This window comes from Cladophialophora carrionii (genome assembly GCF_000365165.1).
Source record: "Cladophialophora carrionii CBS 160.54 unplaced genomic scaffold supercont1.3, whole genome shotgun sequence".
Lineage (NCBI taxonomy): Eukaryota > Fungi > Ascomycota > Eurotiomycetes > Chaetothyriales > Herpotrichiellaceae > Cladophialophora > Cladophialophora carrionii.
The window spans coordinates 2,318,647-2,345,254 of record NW_008481828.1 but is presented as its reverse complement, the minus strand read 5'-3'; the positions used below and the strand labels follow the sequence as shown (position 1 = coordinate 2,345,254).

General features: G+C 53.4%; 12 protein-coding genes across 12 annotated transcripts; 6 read left to right on the top strand and 6 right to left on the bottom strand.

The window, feature by feature from the left end:
* Positions 1-242: 242 nt before the first annotated feature.
* On the bottom strand, positions 243-2,079 carry G647_04246 (uncharacterized protein; the record flags this gene model as incomplete). The annotated part of the gene is made up of 4 exons (XM_008728590.1): positions 243-1,041; positions 1,093-1,214; positions 1,264-1,553; positions 1,602-2,079. 4 exons carry the CDS (start codon positions 2,077-2,079, stop codon positions 243-245), a joined length of 1,689 nt encoding a protein of 562 aa, XP_008726812.1.
* A 501-nt stretch (positions 2,080-2,580) lies between these two features.
* Positions 2,581-4,011, bottom strand: G647_04245 (uncharacterized protein; the record flags this gene model as incomplete). Its single annotated transcript, XM_008728589.1, has 2 exons — positions 2,581-3,872; positions 3,924-4,011. 2 exons carry the CDS (start codon positions 4,009-4,011, stop codon positions 2,581-2,583), a joined length of 1,380 nt encoding a protein of 459 aa, XP_008726811.1.
* Positions 4,012-5,235: 1,224 nt separating this feature from the next.
* On the top strand, positions 5,236-6,589 carry G647_04244 (uncharacterized protein; the record flags this gene model as incomplete). The annotated part of the gene is made up of 2 exons (XM_008728588.1): positions 5,236-5,748; positions 5,798-6,589. The coding sequence occupies 2 exons, from the start codon at positions 5,236-5,238 to the stop codon at positions 6,587-6,589; spliced, it is 1,305 nt and encodes a 434-aa protein (XP_008726810.1).
* A 374-nt stretch (positions 6,590-6,963) lies between these two features.
* Positions 6,964-7,200, top strand: G647_04243 (uncharacterized protein; the record flags this gene model as incomplete). Its single annotated transcript, XM_008728587.1, has 1 exon — positions 6,964-7,200. The coding sequence occupies one exon, from the start codon at positions 6,964-6,966 to the stop codon at positions 7,198-7,200; it is 237 nt and encodes a 78-aa protein (XP_008726809.1).
* Positions 7,201-10,053: 2,853 nt separating this feature from the next.
* Positions 10,054-12,456, top strand: G647_04242 (uncharacterized protein; the record flags this gene model as incomplete). The annotated part of the gene is made up of 1 exon (XM_008728586.1): positions 10,054-12,456. The coding sequence occupies one exon, from the start codon at positions 10,054-10,056 to the stop codon at positions 12,454-12,456; it is 2,403 nt and encodes an 800-aa protein (XP_008726808.1).
* A 1,514-nt stretch (positions 12,457-13,970) lies between these two features.
* Positions 13,971-15,980, bottom strand: G647_04241 (uncharacterized protein; the record flags this gene model as incomplete). Its single annotated transcript, XM_008728585.1, has 5 exons — positions 13,971-15,348; positions 15,416-15,455; positions 15,504-15,636; positions 15,686-15,891; positions 15,950-15,980. 5 exons carry the CDS (start codon positions 15,978-15,980, stop codon positions 13,971-13,973), a joined length of 1,788 nt encoding a protein of 595 aa, XP_008726807.1.
* An 841-nt stretch (positions 15,981-16,821) lies between these two features.
* On the top strand, positions 16,822-17,937 carry G647_04240 (uncharacterized protein; the record flags this gene model as incomplete). Its single annotated transcript, XM_008728584.1, has 1 exon — positions 16,822-17,937. The coding sequence occupies one exon, from the start codon at positions 16,822-16,824 to the stop codon at positions 17,935-17,937; it is 1,116 nt and encodes a 371-aa protein (XP_008726806.1).
* A 314-nt stretch (positions 17,938-18,251) lies between these two features.
* On the bottom strand, positions 18,252-20,275 carry G647_04239 (uncharacterized protein; the record flags this gene model as incomplete). The annotated part of the gene is made up of 4 exons (XM_008728583.1): positions 18,252-18,502; positions 18,555-19,803; positions 19,853-19,941; positions 19,993-20,275. 4 exons carry the CDS (start codon positions 20,273-20,275, stop codon positions 18,252-18,254), a joined length of 1,872 nt encoding a protein of 623 aa, XP_008726805.1.
* Positions 20,276-20,554: 279 nt separating this feature from the next.
* G647_04238 (uncharacterized protein) lies at positions 20,555-21,562 on the bottom strand (the record flags this gene model as incomplete). Its single annotated transcript, XM_008728582.1, has 1 exon — positions 20,555-21,562. The coding sequence occupies one exon, from the start codon at positions 21,560-21,562 to the stop codon at positions 20,555-20,557; it is 1,008 nt and encodes a 335-aa protein (XP_008726804.1).
* A 582-nt stretch (positions 21,563-22,144) lies between these two features.
* On the top strand, positions 22,145-23,077 carry G647_04237 (uncharacterized protein; the record flags this gene model as incomplete). Its single annotated transcript, XM_008728581.1, has 1 exon — positions 22,145-23,077. The coding sequence occupies one exon, from the start codon at positions 22,145-22,147 to the stop codon at positions 23,075-23,077; it is 933 nt and encodes a 310-aa protein (XP_008726803.1).
* A 590-nt stretch (positions 23,078-23,667) lies between these two features.
* G647_04236 (uncharacterized protein) lies at positions 23,668-24,639 on the top strand (the record flags this gene model as incomplete). The annotated part of the gene is made up of 1 exon (XM_008728580.1): positions 23,668-24,639. The coding sequence occupies one exon, from the start codon at positions 23,668-23,670 to the stop codon at positions 24,637-24,639; it is 972 nt and encodes a 323-aa protein (XP_008726802.1).
* A 224-nt stretch (positions 24,640-24,863) lies between these two features.
* On the bottom strand, positions 24,864-26,195 carry G647_04235 (tryptophan-tRNA ligase; the record flags this gene model as incomplete). The annotated part of the gene is made up of 1 exon (XM_008728579.1): positions 24,864-26,195. One exon carries the CDS (start codon positions 26,193-26,195, stop codon positions 24,864-24,866), a length of 1,332 nt encoding a protein of 443 aa, XP_008726801.1.
* Positions 26,196-26,608: the final 413 nt, after the last annotated feature.

The following is a 26,608-nucleotide window of genomic DNA, read 5'->3' as shown; positions in this document are numbered from 1 at the left end:
TGACGGAACAACGGGATGTGATGACGGAGGTGAGATGGCGATGGCGGGGACAAGAGCAGGGATTTGTATCTATGTATCACCCGAATATCAGCCGCGTTGACATCGTGACAGTCCATGCAAGTGATGATCGGAGCAGAGCATGACAAAGTATGGAAGTCTTCATTCTACTGGGCCCCCCGGATCAGGTAAAGAATACTCCGGACAAACGCTGAGATACATATGAGCACATGTGTGATGCCTTCTCAGAATGTAGCAGGCCTGAGAGGACAAATCTTGCAATCCTCCGAGCAGGAGGCATCAGCGCCGTGTCGCCTACACGAGAGTGTCTCGGTCCCGTCAGTGCCCTCATGCCGCCGAACCTCTGCTAAAAGGTCCTCGCGGTTCCAACCTGACGTGACGGCCTCGAGCTCAGCCACAGACTCCGGTGCCCGCAAGAATGTCCTCAGCGCGTTCTCGATGGCGACCCAGGTATGTACCCTCGCGCACTTGGCCACGTCGACCAGACGGCACATCTGCCATATCCGCTTGTAATTCTCCTCGGGCGGGAATGCAGCGAGCAAAGTCCACAGGAGATGCTCGGCGCTTAAGCTGCTATCATCGTCGTCTTGGTCGAGGATGCGTTGCAGCGACCGCAGATAATCCTCAGTAGGCTGTGAAAAGTCGCCATAATCGGTCATGATCAAGTTCAGGTGAATCAAACACGCCATACGACAATTTTCTACTGATCTACGCTTCTCAGCACTCAGATAGCCCATGTCTTTGCTTTCCAGCGCCCGGGACAGCTCGGATCCGTCCTGGAAGATTGTCTTCTGAAAACGGCGGCTCCTGAACTCCCTCTGCTGTGCAGGCGTCGAAGGGAGATTTGCTAAGGCCTGACGCCGTCGGGTATCGAAGAAACGGACGAATTCCTCGCAACTGCTTCTGAAGGCACTGTCGGAATCTTTGGCTGGAGAGCCGGGCATTGCGCCTGCCAACTCTGTACAGCTGTCCTCGTACGCCGGGTTGCCATCTGGGGTCGGCCCCGAGAGGGCAATAAAGCTCCTGAGTATGGTGTCAGGAGTGTGAACATCCATCCGATATTGCTGTACTCACCAGACGAGCTTTGTGTGCATTGCTGTGTTGTGTCGGAGCGAGGGAAACCCGCCACGCTTGAGCAGTAATCGCTTCAGAGCTCCCCAGTGCAGCCTGGCTATCTCGCGGTCACCCCAGACGCGCTGCATTCGTTATCACAGGAATTTTCTCGGGCGGGTATACCAGACTCACCTCAGCGTTAGCAAGCAGACCGACTCCGATGATGGTCCAATCGTCGCAAGGCTCTTGTAGGATCTGAAGCCTTCGATTCACTGCCACAAGACTGCGTTGCTTGAACTCGATCACTTGCAGGGATTCCTGTTGCCCTCTCATACTGGCCAAATGATGCGCTGCGTGGTGCAGCATGCCCAGAAAGGGGATCTCATGCATGCGGTAGAGGTTGAATAGATCCCAACACGCTCGGGGTCGGCGAGCCGCTCTTTGCCAGTATTTGTGGACAAGTGATGGGATGACGAAGTAGACTGTGCGAGTTAGCCTCCGGTGTCTCGTGGAAAGGGCATGCAACTCACAGTGATCAACCAATTCGTGCACGTCCGGTGTAGCAGGAATCGGGTACGAGCTGAACGGATCTGCTCGGCCGCTTCCCAGGCGCTGCAGAGGCAATGCCTGGTTTGTCCCCGTTATCATATGTGCGGCCTTTGCATGGCCTTCTGGTTTCGTCCGCGGTGGTTGATTCTCATCCGACTTGGAGGATCTGGACGGTGGTGTTGAGCGTGGTCGGCGCTTCGCTTTCTTCTTCTTCTCCGCGTCTGCGGTATCTTCAGCCCCACACTCCTCGAACCGCTTCCTGCGATAATGCTGCGTCGTCACCCACGACCTTGTCTTCTTCCTTTCAGCCTTGCTGTTTAGTCCCTCGATGAATTCGAACTGCCGCTGAAATCCTGGTGGAGGTTGTTCTGCGACACTTCCGTGTTGAAGGGCGATGCTTCCGACTTCAGAATGTGTGAAGTCTGATGACCTACCTCTGCTCGACCTTGTGCTACGCATTTTTCTCTTGCAGAAGTCATGACCAGGAGCGCTGACAGAATAGTCATAGTCTGGCACTTCACCGGTCTTCCAACTTGACAGCCGAAGATCGGCACAGCATAATCATGTAGCGAATCAAAATTGCCGCGACGATGTACAGTGTCGCCTGAACTCCGAGGCGATGGTCTTACAGTAGTTGTTTATCTAGAATTCACTGAGTAGTCACGGAGTACGGACTACACGCAGGTACAAAGAGGCTGTCAGGTCTTGGGATAAGCCAACCCTTACTGCCTATCTCCACAATGACTAACTGACCGGGTCATTTTCCGGGCTCCCTATTGTCTAACACGTCTAATTACGGAGTGCAGTGTGTCCCTGTTTTGGCCCCCAACGGCTGCAGTTGGTGTCCGGACCCCGGCAACTCCCTGTCTAGAACGCCATCCCATTGCATCTAGGCGTACCGTAGAGCAGGCGTCTCCATAACTCAATGTCGACATACAGGATGCCTTCAGTCAAATGGTCTCACATGATGGTCAGAGAGGTGAACAAGGCGGCGATCAGTACCTTTGTCTGCATCGTGGATGGTGTAGCCGGTGCACCGTCATGGAGAGGCCGCGCGCTGTCGCTGGCAGCTGGAAGACCATCTGTCGCCGTGACAGGGATGGTTGGTGAGGGAGCGGCCGTTGAGATGCCCACATTATGGTACACTGCTGGCGGGTTCGTCTGATTGACTAACAGTGCGTACGTCGCTTCCAACGCACAAAGTTCCTGACCAAGGCCAGTTGTTCCGTCCCATCGACCAAGATACCACTTGCTTCCACACGTGTTCCGGGTCTTGCCTCCTGTACACGATGCTGCTGCACCCTGTGCCGAAGCCCGAAGCACATCGCCTATTCTTCCGGCTGTGAAAGGTGCCATCTTCGAAGTAGCAGCCAACCATCGGATCAAGTATGCTTTCATCGACAGCTGGTCTGTGTTGCAGGTGTTGGAGAGTTCACACGCGGCTTCGAATATTATGTTGGATGCATTTTGAAAGGGGCTGATGAAGGTATTCGTCGCAGCCAGAAGACCAGCGGTCCGGTCGATCCAGGGTGACGATCCGTTGGTGAAGTTCTGGAGTACGGCTGCGCCGTATAAAAAGGCACCAACATTGTAGGACCACTGGTGGTGATCTATGCCGGTGCAGTTGATCAATTCATCTGTGCCATCGTAGACGTTGTAAATGCTGTCAATCAACCCTATACCCCACGCCCAATTCCACACCGTTTCTGCCCAGTGCACGTACGTCTCATTGCCGGTGAATCTTGCAAGTCTCGCCGATAGCTGAAAGAAGGCGCCGTTGGAGATGCTGTTCTTGTAGTAGTAGCCTGCGTTATTGGGGTTGAATTGCCATTTCAGTCCGCCATTGCAACCAGAAGTATTCCAGCGAAAGACATAATCTTGCCAGGCATTGTTGACGATCTGAATCCAAGAAGGGTTGGGAGCAGGCAATTGAGGGAAGGAGTACTCAGCAGCTGCCATAGCCACAAAGACCCAGAAGGCCTGGTCGTCGTTGCCGGTATCGAAAGCTTCAGCAGGAACGTTGAAATCATTCTTGGGCCCGAGTTGAGCGATGAGGGCTGTCTGCATCACCTCATTAAACGTGTCGTCGCCCGTGTAGTGCCAATATTCCATGAGCCCACCCCATGCTCCTCCTGACTCCCACCAGTAGTAAGGTGGGAACGGCCATTTCCCCTGCGTGCCTCCAGTTTGATTGCCACTGTACAAGCCGATTACTTTGTGCGCGCCCAGCGCCGCTGCTGCGAGAATGGACTCTGAAGGTGTTGTCAGTCTGTGAGTGAATGAACCCAGAGATCCGTGCTTACCTGTGTCATCAACGTCCAGAGCAATGCCAACAGCAGTTCTTGACAAGAAACCGAGGAAAATTATAACGGAAAGAACGAGTCCAGGCATGATTGGTTCGAAGGCGCGAAACTCCAGTGGCCAAGGGATGTAGATGGCAATGAGTGTTCCCACTGACGAAAGGAAGTCGCACGGCGCTCAAAGGAGGGGACAAGCAGGCAATAGGCGCGACGAATAGGTAGTGGGCAGAGAGTGACGATGTTATTGTGAGTACGAGAAAATCAACAATCAATCATCTGTTACAGCAATTCATGCGATAGTACCTTTGAAACTCTTGTACATTCACTTCAGCTTGCAATTTTCAAATATGAACTCACTCGTCACTCATGGCTCACCTCACTTGTTACTCACTTGAAAATATCAGCATTCTGCTTTCCCGCCTCTGCTAGTATTTGGCTCAATCGCCATCCATGTCCACTTGACATGGAAATATTCATTTGTACATTGTTGCGTTTGACTGCGCAAGAACATGGCCGTCAAAATCACGCATATAATTAGATCGCTGATTCGGCGTCCACATACTTCGACGATGCATGAAGCGAGATCTCGTGCAGTCGGCCGCAGTGCCCTTGCAATCTCATCCATATCGGTCGATTAGGATTGGAGAAGGGGAAGGTAAAGCAGGGAAGCTTGCTAGTCACTTCAATGACTTCAACTCGTTGAACGTGTGTGACCTTGCAATCTTCGTTCCGCCTGTGTTCCACGTATGCTCGGGGGTTGATGGCTAGACCAATGCCTCCGGACTGCGGTGGGAGGTCTGTCAATGCGAAAGCACACTGCAATCAAGTCAGCCCACGGTTCTTGCATATATCATGTGTGTCAGTCAAGCTTGCTGGTACCCAAACTTTCTACCGCGGCTATAAGCAGCCAACCGCGCCTTCCTCTAAACGGTTTGAGGCGGGCTTGGTTAATACGTCGCCTTCCTTTCAAACTCAATTCTTGTCAGCAATCGAAAGTGCTTCCCCCGTTCATGCTGACTTGCCTCCACGGAGAAATGGAACCATCTTACCTGCATCGACGTTGCAATACGAACGGCCCCGCAATGCCAGCCTTATCAAAGAATTCCGCCTATCGCAGAGCAGGGACAAGCTGCCAGATTTTAATCAGCGTGCCTTAGCACCACCCGCATCGGTTCGTAGATGCGACCACTTACACTAATCTGGACAATGCACAGCCCAATGCCTACTGGGTTCTATCTTGGCGTGAGTATAAATGCCCGTCTGCGTCGTCCGGGATTGATGAATTCGAAAACTCAGAGTGAAGCCCTCATCCATCATGATTGATTTTGAATTGTCGCAAGAACAGTCGGCTGTCCGAAATGCCGTGCGAGGCTGGGCGAAAGCAAACCTGACAAACGCACGATCGGTGTACGAGGGACAGGCCGCTTCGACTGGAGAATGGCGAGAACGTTTCCGGTCGACTCGGCCGATATACGCCGAGGCAGTAAAAGACGGCTTGATCAAGGCCCAGATTCCGAAAGAACTAGGTGGTGCTGGAGGACCCCTGATAGAAGCCGCCCTGGTTGTTGAAGAGTTTTACGCGGTCGAGACGAGCGCTTCTCTGACCATCCTTGGCACTGGTCTTGGACTGACTCCTCTGATCATGGCTGGGAGCCCAGAACAACATCAGAAATTCTTCAAGCCTTTCTTTGACGGCATCGGCACACCGTTGGCGAGCCTGGTCTTTTCCGAGCCTGGTGGAAGTGCCAACTTTGCTGAGGAGGGGTCACCTGGTTTCCAGACTGTTGCCAGGGCAGAGGGAGACGAGTATGTCATCAACGGTGATAAGGTGGGGCGTCCATCTCAGAGTCGTCAATATTGATCGCTAATCAGTCAAGATCTGGGCCACCAACAGTTCCGGCTGGGATGATCGAGGGGCTGATGTACAATGTGTGCTTGCCCGCGTTATTGATTCCGCTCCCGCCGAGGACGTCCGTAGCCAGACTGCCATCATCATCGTAACACGAGAAGACATCGCCACGAACGATCCGGGCGCTTATCAGGTCCTGTATCATCCAGAGACTATTGGGCACATTGCAGTCAATGGCCCTCACATTCGGTTCAAGGACTTGCGCGTTCCAAAGACAAACCTGCTGGCTCCTCCAGGCAAGGGCGCTGACGTGGTGGAGATGACCTTCACAGCTTCGGCGTGTTTGGTCGGTGCCATGGGCGTTGGCATCATGCGGCAGACTTTTGAGCGAGCTCTTGCCTGGGCCAAGACCGAGAAGCGCGGTTCGAAAGAGACCATGTTGAAGAAGCAAAGTGTAGCGGACCTGCTAATCAAAATCAAGACTCGATGCGAAGCTGCTCGAGCTCTCGTTTGGAAAGCTGCTCATGCTTTCGGCCGCACACAATATGGAGCCGAGCTATGTTATGAGGCTAAGATATTTGGGTCGGAAAGCGCGGTCGAATCGGTTATGGATGCTATTAACCTCATAGGCGTGTCTGCGTATTCTCGCAAGCAACCGTTCGGCGATTTGCTCAACGACGCGGTGGTGTTGCCGATCTTTGACGGAGGAAATGTAGGCGTTCGAAGGCGACAGATCGAAGCTATCTTCGCTAAAGATGGCTATGATCCATGGGAGACAACTTATGGTGCAGACGAGAAAGGTCCGGCTATGATATCGTAGGCCCAAAGGGGGAAATAAGATGCGGCCACCGAACACCCGAGTGTTGTCTCCAGGTATGGGTGAGGTACTCCGTACACCCAGTGGAATGATGTGAAGTGGTCACTCAGTGGTGTGGGTGTGGTGGAAGGCGAGAAAGTGGTGAAAGCACCAAAAGGGTCATCGTGGATGACATAAGCACTTGGCATTTATGTCACCTGTTGCTTTCCACCTGTTTCTCCCTCCATCCCTCTTAGGTGCCACTACTGCCTGTAATTTTCCGACATTCTGATCGAACTGTACTGGGTACCATATCTTCTTGATCTGTGTCAAAATCCTCCCAAGGTCTTCTCGCCTGCTCTCCGCCTTTCTCCGGACCCTGCTTCCTCCTGAGAATCATGCCGAAAGCCCAGAAAGGAGCCCTTCTCCAATGTGACCCACCCCAAATGGCCATGGTCCGGAAGATCGACAGGGAGTCCAACCATGCTTATATTTTGGAGGAAATCGATGACAAGACCTGCTTGGTCAAGGAGAACCGGGTGGAGGAGATCAAAGCCAAGGTCAAAGAGTTGATGGATGCTGCAATGGGCGTGGATGAGGATGACAACGATGACAAGGACAGCGACCTAGATTGATCGGCCTCACGACACTCTCCTCCAATGGTCAGGTCAAATTTCGCGTTGGCCATGCGGTCGCAATACAACTCGCATTGTCTAAGGCGCGAGCAATGCATGATGCAAGGTCGATCCGCCCACTGGACAAGTGTCCATGGTTTGGGCAAGCTGGAGATGGTTTATCGTACGAGTACCCGAGGCTGCAAGGGCAGCAATGCTCGGTCTGTGGACTATCGAGTTGTGACGTGGCCACCGGAGCGAACCCGACGGCGAAAACCCAATTCGTCTCCACACCAGAATTGAAAGAGCCATAGAATAGGCGGAGGTTATATCTGAAGCACGCAATGGACGCTTAGCGCCGATCGAGACATTCGAGCTCCGGTTGCCAACAAAGTGGTAGGCTGTGTATCGCTGGAAGTATTGAAAAGGGCGATCAGTTGGGGTAGCCGGGTATCAAGTCGGAGGATGACGGGGAACAACCCATACCAAGTTCGACGCTGTACGAGTACTCGTGCGAGTAACATCTCGAGTGTGTAACGGGCCAACTGGGGTCAGCGAGACGGGCCGTAGGCCACGCGGTTGGCAGGGATCGACATCGGGTGGGTTTAGCGGGAAACAAGCAGGATAACTCTTGTGGGGGAGATGAATGAATATACAGTAACAGCAAGGGTGCGCTTGGTTCTTTGAGAGGTGCTTCTGGTACTACTGAGTATGCAGGCTTAGTAAGGAAATAGAGCTCTTATAGCAGGAACAAGATTGCCTAGATAGGGAAGTGCAAGACCTTGCTGTGCGTCTCGGGCGGATGGCCTTCGTCAAGAAGCATTTGGACATGCGTGCCCAGGACGTCCTCAAACCGGGAAAGCTGGTACAGCTCTGAAATTCTATGTTCGGTCAGATGCAGATAGCCGCAGGAGGCAGCATATTAGTGCAATGGTAACTCACAGCATTTCCAGGATCTTTCGTATGCTCATTGGAGCAGCAAGTGCGTGTTACAGCTGTTGTTCGCTGGGCTTGCCTAGCACGAGCAGGCATGGGGGAATGTTGGCAAGTGCACCGGGTATGGACAGAATACCTCGGTAAAATGGAGAACCGAGTACATACGTGTTTAATTGTCGAGCGCCGGAGCCTTCAAGGAGTGCTTTTGGGCGTCGAGCCTAAGGGAGCCTATAGGCACATAGGCCTAAAGTTACTTCTGCTGAGGGCCCCACGGCTCCCTAAGCGTTGACTTCAGGGAACTCTTTCCATTACATAAGTATTCACCAGCCACACAGTTGGGTGACAGTGCTTTGTTCTTTTCCTGTCTACTTGACCTACTGTGTACTCCATACTCCGTATGTAAGATCAGCTGCGCATCATCTTCGGGCTTCAGATCTGCAGTCCATGACCTATGGAGTACTTAGTACTCATGGTCCATGTTCCATGCTCATGCTTTGTACCTCGTCCTCCGTGCTCAACCTGTTGGACTGCTGCTTACTCGTCCAGTAATCCGTATTGCCAGCAGCTGCAGACGGATCTCCATCAATACAGCTTGGCCAATTGTGCTTGCTGCTTCCATCTCTTGACTGCTGGCATCAGTCCATGGCGCTAATTCTGTCTCCAAATCGCTTCCGCTCTTCACGATGATTTCACCGTCACCGTCCTTCTCCATGTATCCCCAATCCCTGCCCCGGCTACCTGGCGCCCTGGCTCCCTGGCTCCCTGGCTCCCTTATGCACAGGGTGACTTGAGCCTTGGATCCTTGTGCAACCTCCGGCTTCTTCGCTTATTCCTATCGCAGCGCCCTCTTCTCTGACTTGTCAGTTCGTTTAGACCTTCCCCCCGTCGACGACACCAGGTCGTACTTGCTCCCCGAGCTATGCTTTACTGATCCTGGCTCTTGATCTGCAAGGCATGCAGAGAGACACAGCACCTCAACAGCCCCCAAACCCTCATCGTGCTTTCACTTCGCCTTCTCACTTATCGTCTTCCTATGTAATATCAAGACCTTCGGTGCCGAGTTGGTCTATGAACAGTGGCGCCCTCACTCTAGTCTCTTTCTAGGCCAGCATCATCCTATCCGCAGGTCATCACCGTTACCAACACCGCAGGACTAGAGACACCAACTCAGCATACGACGATTTCTACCTCGCACAGTCGCTGTATTTGGTATTTGGTATGCGGATATCTTCCAACCCATGAACTTTTCTTCGATCACACTATCTATCCAAATCGATTCTTTATCACAGATTTGTCACCATTGCTTCTCGCGTTCATCGGCGATACGCCTTGAAACGCCCCCACAGCCACCTCAGCAACATCCCGCAAGTACCCGCCATTCAACGTGGGTGGCTTACCCACTTCGTCGCCTTTAAGCCGTCGCAGAAGCTCCTTTGAAGCCACGAGAGAGCGAGAGAGACTGCCTCGTCGCGCCACAACGCGGGTGAGCGGCATCATCAGATTCAACGACGACGTGATCAACAACATACACGGTCGACATTACATTATTTCTCCTTCCGCCACAAGCCAGTCCCTAAATGCCCTGGCTTCCGCGGCACAAGCCTTGATTGAAGCCGCCCTTGCGTCGAAGACCCGCCATTGTGGGCTGCGTTTATCTTGCAGAAGCCATCGTCGTCACTAGCCTCTCATTTGGACCGAGTTCGTCAGTGCACTTCGAGGCATAACAGGAAGCTTCACCTGTCAGAATTTTGAATGACCACATATAATCACGGTCCGAGCCGAATCTGACGCTATCTTCCACCAGAAAGACTGCTGTACCTTTTGCAGTTTGGCGACGGGGTTCGCCGCTCTGCGAGAGCGCGTCTCAAAAGAGATTTTCCCTTTCAATTATACTGCAACACCGCCTTGTGGGATCATGAAACACAGAGCCGATCAATCATGCTGTTTGAACCCGGTTCAGTGCCTGCAGGCCCGCCCATCGAGACCAAAAAAGCGTTGATCTTGCTCGACTTCCAAAACGACTTCATCAAGGCAAATGGCAATCTTCCCGTCAACAATGTCCAGCCTTTCTTGTCCAACCTACTGTCGCTTGTGGATGAGTTTCGTTCTAAAGGCGAAGTGATATGGGTCGGAACGGGATTCGGACAACCTCGCTCTTCTATCTCTCCTATAACGGGTTCTCACTCGATTGTCCTCAAGCACCATCTTCAGCAACATCAAGCGAATGAAACCGACAGTGAGTACTACAATAACCCGAGCAACGTCCGCTCACCTCACGAAGATCCCTTTTCTCCCTCGGAAAAGCCAGATGCCGTTCACGATCGAGAGGCATTTCTCGCTCCGGTCATGACGACGACCAAACACAGATGCTGCATGCCTGGAACCTGGGGGGCGGAGTACCCTGATATCATCAGGACCGCCATCAATCTGCAGCGAGACCTGGTCATGGAGAAGTCACACTACTCTGCATTTCAGGACACACCCTTACTCATGCACCTCCGTACACGCCTGGTAACTGAAATTTATGTCTGTGGCACGCTCTCGAATATCGGAGTCTACGCTTCGGTGCTTGACGCCGTCTGCCATGGTGTACAAGTCACTCTCGTCGAGGACTGTCTCGGCTATCTCGACGAGATGTGCCATGTAGAGGCCATGCGCCAGATGGCAGATAATATGGGCGCGAAAGGTGTTGATTGCCAAGAACTGCGTGATGATCTTGCTGGTCTGCTTGGCGAGGTCATCCGAGAAGAGGATTATACAACACGACTTCAAGTCAGCCTCCCCCCACCGAGTCGAAGAACAAGAATGCACAAGTCGAGACAACAGATCGATGACTGGATATCGGAGCTAGAACGCAAGCAGAGTCCTGGCCCATCGAAGGACCCCGAAGGAACGGGATCGAAACGGAGCGAAGATTTGGGGTTTCCGCGTCGCGACTCCCATAGCCCGAGTGAGTCAAGCCGTAAACCGGTGAAGCACAAAGCGACCGAGCACAAACCACCCCAGAAAAGGTCAACAAGTGATCTAGATCCACTAGACGAAGACCGCGTGCTCAAGTTGTCACAAAAACCATCCTCTCGTCGCACCTCGACACATGCTGAACAGGTAAAGCCCAAACAGGCACAAAAAGTCACGCGAAAACGGCGTTCTTCGCGAGAGTCCTCGGTCAGGTCCGTTACGCCTTCTGAGTCACCGATACATCGGACTCGGTCAGCAGAAGAGTCATCTTCTCATAAAACTAGCTCACCCGAGACTGGACGGGCGCGTGTTCGAAACATGCTGCCGGATGCATCACCCGAAAGCCACCATCAAATGGGACCAAAGAAGAAGAAAAAGACTGCCCCTAATATCCTCGGACTCGAGGATAAGATCGGCGAGGGTGACTCGAGACTCTACGTCAATCTTCTTGATCAAACTGAAGCCGAGCAAGCGTTCTATTCATGCAGGAAAGACATCAACTGGCAGAAGATGTTTCATCGATCTGGCGAAGTGCCTCGCCTTGTCGCTGTCCAGGGGAGCATGCCTGGGGATGGATCTGAGCTGCCAATATATCGACACCCAGCTGATGAGTCACCTGAGCTTTTGCCATTTGATACGGTTGTGAACATGCTACGGAAGGCCGCCGAAAGGGTTGTTGGCCATCCACTAAACCATGCTTTAATTCAATGGTACCGAACCAGCGAAGACAACATCTCGGAGCACTCAGATAAAACACTTGACATTGTGCGTGGATCCAGTATCGTCAATGTGAGTTTGGGGGCTCAAAGAACCATGATTCTCAGGGCGAAGAAATCCGCTCTTCTAGGGCCTGCCAAAGGTGAAGAACCTGACACTGTGAGACCTTCCCAACGAGTGCCTCTACCTCACAATTCTCTGTTCGTCCTCGGCCAAACCACAAATCAGCACTGGCTTCACTCGATTCGAGCCGACAAGCGGCCTGATTTTGAGAAGTCACCTGCAGAACTTGCCTTTGGCGGAGAGAGGATCAGCTTCACTTTCAGAAACATTGGGACATTCATCAATGTTGCCGCTAATACGATATGGGGTCAAGGCGCGACAAGCAAGATCCGAGGTGGAGCATCACCTTTGACAACTGGGCCGGAGGCCGAACGAGAGGGCGAAGAAATGATTCGGGCATTCGGGCAGGAGAACCATCGCAGCGTGGACTGGGACTGGGATGCATGGTACGGAAAGGGGTTTGACGTGGTGAACTTTGAGACGAAGCACGCTGACGAGCGGCCGCCAGCCGAGGAAACGCACGTCGGCGGCACGAAAGGCGAGAAGGGAAAAGGTGACCACGATGGTGGCAGCCCGACCAGGGCAGGCTCCGCGCCGTTCTGACGCTGCTAAGATGGCGGCCCAGATGAAAACCAGCTATTGACAAGAACCATACCCGAAACACAGCGCACTGGTTCACGAAGGGTCAGTTCTTCAATGTACGAGTACCCGGTTCCGACGGCAGAAAGCAAAACGAAAGGCTTTCTTTTCAGGCACGCTCTCTTCGCTTTGACGCATCAAGTTCAAACCACCACATCCCACAATTGAAGGAGTCAGACCGACGACCCAGCGTATCCGAGGAAAGAAGAGCCATCACACGACAACCAACTTTGACGGGGAAGCGCCCACATTGCGCCGGTACGCCTACCTGCAGCGAGAACGCTATGGCTGGAAAGCGAACGATGGCGTCGTGGCCTCAGTAGTGGACCACGTCAAATAGTATGAATTCACAAATTGAGACCGGACCGAGGAACGCCCATGGAGACGGGCAGCCCGGGGGAATGGAATGCCTGGATATATGTATATATATATCTATATCTGTAGCATAGCATAGCATACCATCGGGGTGTGGACTCGGGGACCATTGACGATTGTGGCTGGGAGCTGGCCAGGCACAGGCACAGGCACAGGCACAGGCACAGGCACGGGCACGGGATGGAAGATATAGAGAAAACACTTAACGGAATGAATGACGACTGACGAATGGAGAAATGGAAAATGGGAAAATGGAAAAAACGGACAATGGGAATATGAAGAATATGATGGATGACGAATGATCAATGAGGAAACGACCAACGATGGGCCACCACGACGTGGACATGAAATGGAATGAAACCACTTGGGAAAAAGGCACACTTATGATGGATGGATGGAACAATGTACTTTGATGACGGACGGCATGAATGGAGGCCGGGCAAGCCATACGGGACGGACGGGGCGATCACAAGCTTCATAGGGATGGAAACAAATGTCGATGGACTCGCAGAGAATGAATAGGTACGAGTGACGGAGTACTGTAGATGAGATTTTGTGTCGAGCTGTTGCTCTTCTGGCGATTGACGCTCATTTCTACTCGGTGGACACATATCTGTTCATTCTTATCACGAGCCCTTGCCTGGCTGGTCCTTTACATACATATAGTGTCGATGCATTGAAAGGAGAAGGGAAAACGGAAGGAATAGATGAATCGAAAGCTAAGATACTGCTTTGTGGTAATCATTTGCACGCATTCATCTCCCACCTGTCGAGGATTTACAATAATCCAGCTCAATATCAATATCCATGGCCGCCGTCCCAAGTCGCTGCTCTGATTCTTGCCGGACGCCGAACCACGGAACAATTGATACCTGCCCCAGTTGCCGTAAAAGATTGAACTGCATGCAGACCCGCGATGCGGGCCCAGCTCAACGCCACCGATGCAATTCATAAGATTCGAGATAAGTCATAGCGTTCTGTTGCATTCATATCGCGTTAATCGACCAGCCCGTGCCACACCTGTTTCGACCTCAACCATGGCCGAGTTGTGCGCCAAATTCCCCTGTGCGCCCCAGTGCCACAATGTGCATTCAGGATATCCGTCAAACGAAGTAGTCTTGTGGCAAAGCTGCAAGGCCAATAACGGTGCCTACAGCGCCAATGGCCATCCCTGTAATGGTAGCTGCAGCCATTTTGATGATGCCATTGCCACGTCGCTCGCCAGCTCTCGACTTTGTTCTCCTGGCCTTCTTTCGCGGTGGCTCGGAATTGGTGGCATGTAACCTCCCTGCGACTTCCATAGCCAAGGCTGGCTGACTTGGCTCGCCGGTTTCGACGGTAGGACTCGCAATATCTGCATCATTTGGCAAAGGAGCGGTATTCAGGTCGCCAATTTCAGAGGACCCAAACTCGGAATGCGCAGCGTTGGCATGGAGGGTGTCAGAGCAGATTTGGTCAGCCTTTCGTTTCTTGGAACCCTTTGACTCTTCCTCTGGCTGTTGTTGGACCAGGCTTGCAATTGAAAGCGGCGATAATGGGTGAGCTGGGGGAGGTACCGCAGGTGCTTGGAAAGCGAAAGGCGTAGCGTAAACCGGTGGACAAGTAGTGTGAGACGGGTGGTAAGCTGAATCAAACTGAAATCGCTGCTGCGCTGGTGGCCGTGGCACAGGTTCACCAAAAGCAGAGTTGTTATCAGCCAAGTCAGGTCCTGGTCGGCCTGCCGGATGTACGAAACCGCAAAATGGTAGGTCATACTGCGGGTAGGAAGGGAATGGAGGAGCCGCCGACGAGGCTAAGTTTGCAGATTCCCCTGAGGGCTTAACCATGGCTGCATCAGACGGGCTTGGAGCTCGGCCGTGCTCTGGTGGCATTGTAGCATTCATCATGGAGCTGCTTGGAGCGGCCTCAGTCTGCGAAGAGGGAATATAGTCTGTTTCGAGGGGATCCGAGTATTCGTTCTCGAGCTCGTCATCGGCATAGGACTCGGGTCCAGAGATATCATCGTCGCCATAACTCTTTCCAAAGTGGATAACATCTGCTGGACTAGTGGCTGATGGTTGAGAGGGTTCAGTTTTGTCAAGGTGCGTGGTTGACGTAACTGGAGTAAGAGTGTAGACGGGCGACAGGGTGACGATCTTCGACCTCATTGCAGACTCTGTCTCGTCATCTGAAAGTTCCCCGAGCGACGAGCTGTCCTGAGTGGAAGCCTCATCAGAGTCTGGGGTAGTGAAGGTTCGGGCCTGGGGTACGACGATCTCGACGCTGGCTTCACGGACGGAATCTTGAATGACCTGATCTTCGCTGTCGGGCTCGGAAAGGTGGCCGTCAACCTCCTCGAAAGCCTGGTAGTCGTGTTCTTCTTGGTCACCCAGAATTTCCGAAGAAGGTTCCTCGTATGCCTCGTCTTCGCTGTAGTAGTCGGCAGTAAAGGTATTTCGATAGATGTTGCTGTGAGGTGAATGGGGATTATTGGAATCAGAACTGCGGCAGAGGTCAGTAGGGGCAACAACAGTCAAGGGTGTCGTTGAAGTTGTACCTTTCATCAGACCATTTCCAAGCGACTCGTAGTCTAAGAGCGCTGAAATGGGCTGGTACGCTGTCAGTGCATGTCACTCCCGGAGCGTCGTTGTACGCACCACTGCCTCTCACCACATTAGCACCGAGGGTCACAGTGTCGTCAGTCCAGATTTTCTCAACCTGGTGCGTTGCTAGTCTCCTCCCACAGAGCTGAGTGCCGTGCATCGAGCCGATGTCTTCGATCAGAATGTCCTGCCTGTATTAGTTCGACGTATGTGTAGCGTGGAAAGAAAGAACGCACCTTTGTCACAGGATCTGCTCGCAAGACGGCATGGTTTCGTGACATAACCTTCGAGTCAAACCAGGTATTGTCTGGGGCTGCAGCGATGCTCCCGTAGCCGCTCTGAGTGCCACGACCAATATTGACCTGCCACGCCGGGGCACGGAGGGTGATGGTTCGCTTAGGGATGGGCTCACAAAGGTCGACATCTTCGAGGGTTACGGTGACTGCGTATGTTTGGTCAGCAAGAGGCTACCCTTCGAAATCAAAAGCTGTGGCACATACCATGAATACCTGAGTGCTCTGTCCCCGCCATGGCAACAGGTCTATGGGGGGTCAGACCGATCTTGCGGCAGGACTCTACCTGGTGAACCAGTATGGAAGAGCGTCCTTCAAGTGATAAAGATTGAGGATTTGAGGAGTCAAAGTCCAAAGGGAGAAGAAGTGAGGTTCAGATGAGGCGCAGGCAACCAGAGGGGTTGAAGTGTTCGTGTTGACTTGGTTGGACTAGGCTGGAGCCCGCAGCACGAAGAACGGTACTGGTTGGAGTCTAAAGGTCCGAGACTCTGTCGAGATAAGCCGTGGTTTGGTTGCGAGCTGGGTGAAGAAGGAGTGAACTTGACCACTCAGGCCGACCTGAGGCAGTTCGTCTGTCCTCAGACAAAGACGAAGCAGTGACAGTTGTTCAAGCGAAGGGGTGGATGTGACAGTTTTACTCTGGTTCGACTCGCAGTCACGCTCTCACACTCGTCTCACAGGCCAGGCGCAAGTCCGCATTGCAGGCAGGGGGGTCGCTGCCCCTCACTTGGAGCCTGCCAGCTATCGATAAAGAGTGGAGCGAACCGGTTCTAAATCCGGTTTAGACCCCCACAATGCTGTTCCTGACTGTCATTTGAAACGAGGGATTTCCGGAGCGCGAGGCTGAGCTCAAGCCTTGTCCAACCCTGTGTACTTGCCTCTATGGGCATGGTGCCGTCACAACTCGTATTCACTCTCTGGAATGGACAGCTGTAGCATTCTTCGCACGCAGAGTGTCCAAGTATAAATTGGATGGGGTTAGGATCGGGAAAGGATGCTGGACTCGATGCTGCCCACAACACAATCTCACTCACCTGGACTTGAGTTCAATCAGTCTCCGACACCAAACGTGATCGACAATGGTCAATGTGGTCTCCTGTCTACCCTACCTCTCCTGGTCACAACACCCCAAGGAACATCCTCTTCCTTCTCACATTCAGTCTTCCAGTGTAGCTACACCGTGTGGCAACTTGGAACTTCTGTGCTGTCAGCCCCAGCACCGTGATCCGAAAACACCGCCGTTGATCTTTGTCCATGGCGGCTTCGGCTTCGCAGCTGTCTGGCTTGATTGGATGACGTATCTCTATGAGCGAGGCTACGCTGCGACCATGTATGCCTATAGCGCGCGAAGCCACGGCGCAAGTTATGCAGTGCCATACCTTCAGATGGCCTGGGGGACATCTCTCGATGATTTCGCCAGCGACTTGGCGACTGTCGTCAAGACCATCACAACTCACCTCGAAGACGAGAAGGAACCGATTCTGATAGCTCATTCCGCGGGCGGAGCACTCGTGCAGTACGCTCTCACAAACGGCATGATTACCGCCACTGCGTTTTGCTTGGTAGGATCGGTCCCACATTTCGGCGGGCTCGATGCATATTGGAATTGGTCGAAAATGGATCCCTGGATGCACCCTCGTTCATGGATCCTCGGCCTTCACCCGATGAGTGGACTTGCCCATCCAAAGCTCGTCCGTCAGATGTTCTTTTCGGACAGGTTTCCCATGGACAAGGTGGTAGACTTCATGCACTGGATGGCACCCTACGAGAGTCTGGGGTGGGCCGGCGGCCAGAATGGCTCGTTTTGGAAGTGGTTAATGGGGAAGAATGAATGGCTAGAACCCATGCGCATCCTAAAAGCAGTGACCGGGTGGGACAGACGCGGCGATCGAGTCTGTGTCATGGTCGGTAGTCAAGACCGGATGATGGATTTAAACATGGCTCGAAGACAAGTGAGCGAATTTCGAGCAGCGGTCAGAGCTATGGCGTTGGAGTCTTCGGCGAGTCAAGGCAGCCGTGGAGCTGACGCGGACGCAAAGGAGAGTACTCACGAAGAGGATATACCAGAAGTCGAGGCTGAAAGCTTGGAAAGGGTCCGGCTCGTTGTCGTACAAGGCGCCGGTCATCATACCCAGAATGATGTACAACGGCAGGCTGCCGCGGAAGCAATCTGGCAGTGGCTTGAGCAGTTGTGACGAGTCTCAGCATGCGAACCCGGATCCGAAGTGTTTTGAACTCCTCTTATTATACACTCCTGTACACCTTTTGGTACCTCATGCTCATCAGAACGCCGTGATGCGGACCTCGGAATCTAACATCGAGATTCGCACGAGCAAGTGTGCTATTACTTACAGATCAACAGGTCTCCCTCGTGTAGATCGCTCATCAGCATGAAGCATGGCCCCTACCCGTACCCATCCGACAGACCCAAGAAGACAAAGTGAGAAGGGAGATCTGCCTTGAGAAAACCAACAGCAAGATTAAGAGCAGCCATGCGATGACGACTGGATTATCTCAATTGAGGACCACCGAGACCGGCACCTTCCATCTGCTGCAGACGGGCTGCTAACTGCGGATACTTTTGCGACACCTCGAGTTGCGTACGTGTGGCTTCGGCGTAAGAGAGTGCGTTGACAATCTCGCCTTCTGTTCTTGAAAGTTCCGCCGCACGTTCGAAGTACTCGAGCGCCTTGGTAACCTTGCCTTGCTGCAGGAGCAGTTGGGCCATGGTGGCGACGGCGATATCGCATTCTGGGTCAACTGCAAATCATGATCAGCGATGTGTCACGTTTCTAGCTTCAACTTAACTTACGGATCAAGGCTTTCTCACAAAGCTCTTCGGCTGCCTTGAAATCCTGTTTCCACTGGAAGAGGGCAAGTGCTTTGTTGATCAGAGGCAAGACGTTGATCGCTCCGGTGGGCTTCGTCTGTCTCTCCATGTCGATAGCTGTCTCGAATCTTTCGATGGCATCCTGGTACTTCTGCTGGTCGAGGAGCAGCTCACCATAGTAGTTGTAGACATCCGGCACCTTGTCAAAGTTCTTGACGCATCGCCGGAAAGTTGCCATGGACGAAGCGATTGAGCCGAGCTTGTACTGGGTGACCCCCAGTTGGATGTGTGAGTAGATGAAGTCTCGATCCAGGTCGATCGACTTTTGGTAGTCCTTGGCAGCGTCGGCGTACTCGCCCAAGATGAAATGTAACTGAGCGCGGTGGTAGTAGATATCGGGATCGTCCTTGTCCTGCGCCATGGCTTTCTCGAAGTCGTCTGCGGCCAAGTCCTTGTTGCCGAGCTCCAACTGCATGCTTGCACGTTTTATGTACGGTTGTGTCAAAGACGGCTGCAGTTCGATAGCTTTGTTCAGGTCTTCCAGGGCGTGTGCCGTGTCGCCCTCCAGATACAAGAATGTGGCCCTCATGTTGTGCGCGAATGCCTCGTGTTCACCCAAGTCTCCGAGTTCCAGGGCTTTTTTGAAATTGGCGGCTGCCTCGTCGTAGCCTTCAGACGTCTTCTTTTTCATGGCAATCAAGCCTCTTTGGAGCTGACCTTTTCCTGTGTTCTCCTCGAGCTCGGTCGTCTCCTCGAGTCCTGCGGGCGGCGGCCGCGGACGGAAACTCTGCAGATAGTTCGAGACGAACGTTGCGCCGGGCAGCTTGTTTTTCTTGTTTGCCAGGATTGCCTTTCCCTTCTTCTCTGCCACTTTCTTCAGCAGTCTTTCCACACTCTGGGCACTACTTTCGTTCTTGAAGCCGTCGATGATGCAGCTGGCGGTGTAATCTAGGAGGGCTTCGGAGAACAGGCCTAGGTGTTCGTAGGCGTGGGCGCGACGGTTGAGGGCTTTGACGTATTCGGAGTCCATCGAGATGGCCGCCGTGCAATCTTCAACCACCTTATCCCATTCGCTGAGCGCATTGTAGCAAGCCGCGCGGTTGGAGTAGTAGACGGGATCGGGTTTGCAGAGTATGGCCTGGCCGTAAAGTCCGATGGCCTTGTTGTAGTCTTTGGAGCCATAAGCTTTGTTGCCTGCTTGCTTTAGTTTGCCTGCATACGCCGCTCGGTCCTGCTTAGTGTCAATACCGGTGTGCAGACGTCCGCTAAATAGGTCGTACCTCTTTCGAGAAGCTTTCGACATTGGACTCGTTAATGTCTGGCAGTTCGTCTTCCGCCTCGACGATCGCCGTTCGAGGAGCAGCAGGCCCTATCTCATGTGTCAGTCAAGGATGATTCGCGACGATGAATCTTGTCGTACCAGCCTCCTCATCTTGTAGACTGATGCCCGACGACTTAGCTGCCTCTTCGGCAGCTTTCTTTTCTTTCCGTCGCTCCTTCTTGCTTTTTCTCTTTTCTGTGGGTGTCGCTGGGGCGCCTCCCTTCTGGGTGGAGAAGTAATAGATGGCGCCAGCACTCGTGACGACGACTACCGTGCCAGCTATTGTGTACGCAACCGCCTTGTTCTCCGAGACCCAGTTCGATACGCGATCCCAAAGGGATGCAGGTGCGCGAGAGGCATCGATGGCGGCAGCTTCTGCCATTGCAGCTGTGACAAGAGAATTGCAAGAAATGGACAGGAGCTAGGATATCGAGTTCACAAAGCCCTGGAAACAGATGAAGATGGCGACAGGAAGGCCGTCCAGCAGGAGAAATGCAGGGAAGCGAATGCACTGCGCAATGATCTCAGAACAAAAAGATGGAGATGGAGATGGACACGTGCGGCAGCCAATCACAAGAGCCCAGCGTCTCTCGCCTGCGCCGTACGGAGGACTCGTCCTCTTGTCGTCGTCGGTAGCTAACAGTCCGATGTCTGTGTATCACTATGGTTTCTTCATCGCGTGCAGCAGTCTCTTCCACGATGCTGAAGCTCGTGTGGCAAATCTGCGCGGCAGGTCTGGATCCGGGTCCGCCAACTCACGCGAGAACAGCTCCATACTGATCCAGCCATCATATCCCAACCTGTTGACAATCGCGTCCATGACTGTCTCGATGGGAAGATAGCCGCCTCTGTCCTCTTCGTATGGGAATAGTCGCGCATTTCGCGACCAGCTCATCCTTGCGGGCTGATCGGTCGCATAGTATGGATGAGACTCGCTCAAGGGCGGATCCAGCTTCTCGGCATCTCCAGCCTGAACATAAAACACCTTCGCAACATCTACCTGGTTGACCAACCTGTCAAGAGACACCTCAAGAGCGTGTTCCGCACCGGGGGTTCGTCCGCTCTGGGCAGTAGGATCGCCCCATGTGCGGCCAGCTATGTGGAAGGCGTCCAGACACAGGCCAAAATTGGGCCTGTCCACTTTCTTAGCAAGCTCCCAGGTATCTTCCCATGTGTCAAAATATCGTCCCCAGGCAATGCCTTCATACGCAAAGCGGACTACTGGGTTCTGTGCAAGCCCCATATCAGCTATCTGTCGAAGGTCTGCCACAACAGCGTCTTCATTCCCAGTCGTGCCTTCTTGCAACCAGCTTGTAGGCACCTGAATCATGTCTGTGCCTAGGCTCCGGGTGATCTCAAACCACACCGTCAGCTTCTTGAGCATGGCTTCATGTTGCGTCCGGTCAAGGAGGCCTTCGTACTGCCGAAAAGGTTGGAATACAAGTACAGTTAAGCCGAGTTTGTCGCATTGTTGACGGATGTCTCTCGCTGCCTCGATGCTGTTTGAGTCTCCCAGGCCTCCAGGAAGCTTTTCTGCCAATGTCTTAATATCGTCCTCAACAATCTCCACACCCTGGAAGCCATTCCGAGACGCTTGGAGAAGTCTCGTCGACACTTCGTGCACCCTCGGATCACCCAGTGATAGCGAAGCAATCGCAGGTCGAAGCATGATTGCTGGAATGCTACCAGATATGGGTTCAGTTAGGTGTGCCAGGAGCACGTCCTTTGGGGCTTCGATTTTGTCCTCGCCGCAAGGAACGTCGGCTAACGACGGTATGAACAGCTACCTTAAGTGAGTCTATCCAACCACATGCAACGACTGCACTGTGTTTATCTGATCACAGGAATTCTGGAGGGCTGGTAACCACTCTGGCATGAGTACGTCTGATCCCTCAGCACCTCCGCACTTCGTCCTGCAGTCTCCAACATCGGCTATGCATTACTCCGCCACGACGGCTAAGATCTACGGGATGACAAACCTCTCTCGGGCCATACGCCGGACTCATTACTTTTGCGAACAATCGTGACTGGCCTATCTCTCGATGGGTCCATATGCAGCTGCACGCAGCTCCGAATGAACATGTCGGTACACATCGACCGTGGTGCCGGTGTCGAGAGTGGGATATCGTCCCGATTCGAAGTCACAAAATTCGGGATACGAAGCATATTTCTGTTGACGAATTGATCCTTGCAACTACAGAACAGCGTGAGCCGCCAGTCTTTCCCCTGTTTTTGACAGTGTGCGCGCAGAATGGTGCATATCGGCATGCCCAGGTCGCGGGTGTACATGGCCGGAGCTCCTGGAGGAGGTACCATCGCGGCTCCTGCCCATGGCTTTATTGCACAATGCCTTGGGAAGAGCTGGACCATGTCGTTCTTGGAAGCCAAGAGCATTGACGAGGTTGTCGATACGTTCCGAGCGCCGGAATTTGCAGGTGGCATTGTGACTATGCCCTGGAAGAAGAACATTATCCCTCACCTGGACTACGTCGACGATATCGCGTTAACCCTCGGTGCATGCAATCACGTCTCAGTGAACGACGACGGCACTCTGCATGGAACGAACACTGATTGGATCGGGGTCAGGGACGCTCTACTAGAGGCACAAACGTCGTCTTCCATTGTCGCTGGGCGAAGAGGACTGATTATTGGGGCAGGCGGCGCGGGTCGAGCTGCGGTGTATGCCCTAACGAGCCTGGGCTGCAAAGATATCTACGTCGTCAACCGAGATGCTGGCGAGGTTGACGGACTTGCGCAGGACGTGCAGAATTACGAGGCGGCGAGTCGACCTAATATTACGCACATACAGACTGTTCAGCAAGCTCAAGGCCTCTTTCCTCCGCATTATATTGTCGGCACCGTTCCGGATTTCGAGCCGTCAACTGCATCGGAAATCGAGGCTCAGAGCGTCTATGTGGAGTTTTTAAGCAAAGAGAGACCTGACCAGTCAGTCATGCTTGACATGTGTTACCACCCACTACAGACACGCAACCTCCGGCTCGCGCAGCAGTATGGATGGCCCACCGTTGACGGAGTGCAGGTCGTTGGACATCAACTGAAAGCTCAGTGGAAGCCATGGACCGGCCGCGAACTGGAGGAAGAGCAAGAAAAGGCCGCATGGGAGATCTTGCGGAGGTGTGCACTGTCAGATCCGACGGTCACTCCTCGGGAAGCGAATCCCTGAATTCTCTCTAATAGTAAGATAGTTGGATTCAACAACGCCTTCAGGATCGACTGGCTTGCACTTTTAGTCCCACACGGGACCGACAACTCGAACGTCAGGCGAGGAGCTGTCTATGCCACCCTATTCATGCGGTGTAGCGTGTTCAACGGCCAGATAGTCCCTTGCCTCTGTGGCAGATCCTGCCTTTCCGCCATCTGTGTACGTCTAGTGGTCGAGGCATTACTCGAATGCTTGCAAGAACGGGAAGCTGCGATTTCCAAAGTAGCGTTCTTTACCACTCTCTTTCTTATGCAACCTGGTTCTTGCGGTTCGCCATGCTTGTCCAAATAGTCACAAATGTCAAACCTATGCCTGATTCAAGAGATTACCTCCAAGCAACAGAATATAATTAACTCCGCGGCGGTCTTCGCAGAACCGAGCCGGTGCATTCAACCGCCCAGCCTGACTTTAATTCTGTATTGATACAATCTTTACTCTTCCCCTTCCCGCCCAAGACACACAAGTACGCACCAGATCAACACAGAGCTAAGGACCCGTCCACTGTAAGTGGTTTACTAGCTTAGACGATGTGAACAAGCCAGACGAGTAGCATGTCAAATCCCAGGACCGACAACGATGTCAAGACCACTACTGCCACGACCACGACCGCCTCCTCCAGCATCTCCTTCTCCTCGAACAAAGACAACCAAATCCACATCCTAACAACACTACAACATCACTTTGTCAACGAGGAAGACGCCCGTGCCACAGACGATCCATCCATCGACCCGCCATCCAACCTCATCAATACGTGGAAATCCCTCAACGCGACGCTCCTCCGCCTCCACGCACGACGCATCCTCGACGCGGCCTCCGCATTGGGATGGACGGCCGTCCTCGAACAGAGACCCCGTCTCGACCTGGACCTCGGACCTCTCATCGAACAAGCCGCCCGGGCGCAGCTCTTCCGTCCACACGGCACCACTCCACCGCCTGAAAGGGGCGGGATGGTCTCTGCGCGCGTCCGCGTCCTTGTCTCCGAGACAAGCCTTATAACCATCGAACTTGTTCCCATGGGTCCGGGTTCGACGCTAGGCCCCAAACTCCGATCCTGTATTGAGAATTACACCGCCAACCCGTTTGGGTCGATGGCTTCGAGAGCGGACATGAATGTGCCGGTGCCGGTGCCGCCCAGTCGGGTCGTGGTGGACAGTCGGCCTACGCTGCCTTCGGTGTTTACGCGGCACAAGACGACGAGGCGGGACGTGTACGACGAGGCGAGAGGGAGGCCGGACCCGCCGTTACGGCCGACCACGTTGCCGACAGAGGGGGAGGTTCTCTTGTTCAATCCCGCAGGGGAGATCATGGAGGCGTCCATGTCGAGTGTCTATTTTCTTCGGGACGGCCTGTGGGTGACGCCCCGGCAAGAGGCCGGCGGCATGCAGTCTGTCACGAGAATGTATGCGCTGGAGAAGGGGTGGTGTGTTGAGGGGGTCGTGGTGAAGGACAGTATGAGGCAAGGGGAGGTGATTTGGTTGAGTAATGCGGTTAGAGGGTTTTTCCAGGGCAGGATATGTCTTTAAAGGGCCTGCAGGATGGGTTGGTAGAAGGAAAGGATACATGGCCAGCAATAAGTAGAGATGGCCTTCTAGACGCTCTGGTTGAGTACTGTCTTGGTCGCATGCTATGCATCACTCATTGCTCGCATTGACTCGTCGTCTCTGTGCGATCGAATCGAGCCTTCTAACGCTCAACGCTCAGGCCTAACGACGTGCCCCTGTATTGCTCTATCATTCCCTTCGCACCTTCACCTCGCTGGGAGCTCGTTGGCCTGTCCATCTGGCTTCGGCTGTCCCTTCTCTTTTTTTGCCTTTTTCTCCTTCTCCGGTTTTTGCTTCGCTGCCGCCTCTGCTTCGGCCGGAGTGACCTTATCCGCCGACTCGTTCTTAAACAAAAGCGGCTTCTTTGCGAAGAAATCCTCTACCACCTCATCCGTCACTTTTGCCCTTCGTTGTTGAAACTCCGCCACGTACTTCTGCAGCTGCTCGATGCAAATGGCTTTGATCTCCCCAGTCAGCAGCTCACCCTTCTCATACTGTTCTTTTATCCGTGCAAGCTCGTCGTCGTCCTCCAAGAAGAATGTAAGGTACTTGTAAGGGACGTCCACGTCTGTCCTGCCTCCGAGCTCGCGCTGTTTCTCCGCCGTATCCTGTCCACCAGAGAAGGCAAAGCGGTTTATTTTCTTCTTGATCGCATTGGGCGTATCCGTGAGGAAGATCGCCGAACTGTCGATGCTAGCTGACATTTTGGTGCCTTCACCTTGCAGGGCGGGTAGAAAGCGGGAGTGGATAAGGCAGGGCTTCTCGTAACGCATCTTTTCGGCTATGTCCCTGCAGACGCGGAAGTAAGGGTCTTGATCGATGGCGCAGGGGATCAGGCAGGGGATTTTGGGCACGAATTTGCCATCCTCGCCGAAGATGTGGGGGAATGAAGTCGCAAATGAAGGTGCAGATTGGGTCGCTGGAAAGTGGAATTCGCCAATGTTGTTGCTGTCGTTGAAGCCAAACGCGCCTTTTATTTGGTTCAGTGTAATGTATTTGGCAGCGAAGCAGACGTTGTAGTAGAATGCGCCGCCCATGAAGCCAAAGTCGGAGAAGATGAAGGTCTTTTGGGGGTGGAATCCTACGGCGATAATGTCCTTTGCATTCTCTTTCGTGTAGCGTGTTGCGTCTTCCAGGGTAATCGTTCGGGAATGCATGAACTTCTCGTCGTCGGTCAGCTGGATGACCAGCGGGCAGTCGAAGACTTCTTGCATATAGCGGGTGAATTCGAAGGGGACCGAGTGGCCGACGTGCATGCTGTCGCTTGAGGGCCCTCGTCCTGTGTACAAGTAAAACCGCTCGCCCTTCTCATATCTGTCTAATATCCTCTCTAGTTCGCGATGGGAGATCACGATTCCCCTGCGCATGAACCGATGGGGTTTTCGACCGGTGACCTTTTCGAAGCGCTCGAGCAGTTCTGGTGATATCGGCGTCGCCCCGAAGTCGCGGATGAGTTTGTCGTAGTCCACAGGCTTCAGCTGGCCAGACTCGTCTACACCGCCGGACACCTCGAAAGGTGTGATTTTCTGTTCCGCCATAATGTGTGTTTCTCGGTCGAGGTGTCGGCAAGGGGCGAAGTCGGCAGGCTGGAGTAGATCTAGCAATTAGGAGCAGGGCGAAGGAGGCGGATGCCACCTCAGAACTGCAAGAAACAGGATGGTGCAAGGAAGTGCAGGTACGTACTCCTCACTTCCTTTGTGACTCGATCTGAATCCTCAATTCGACACCCCTCAAATTCACTGCGGCCAGGCTCCTTCAACCAGTGATATCGACGGGTCGGATAAGTCAATCCGGTCCCCACAGAATCTTGCTCTCCTCTTTCCGCGGCCGACTTTGGTAAAGTGGCAAACTGAACTCGGAGGGAGCTCGCGTGAGGTCGAAAAAAGGCACTGCATCATCACTCCTCCCCCTCCTCCCACCTTCCCTTCGCTTCTATCATCAGCCTCTTCAG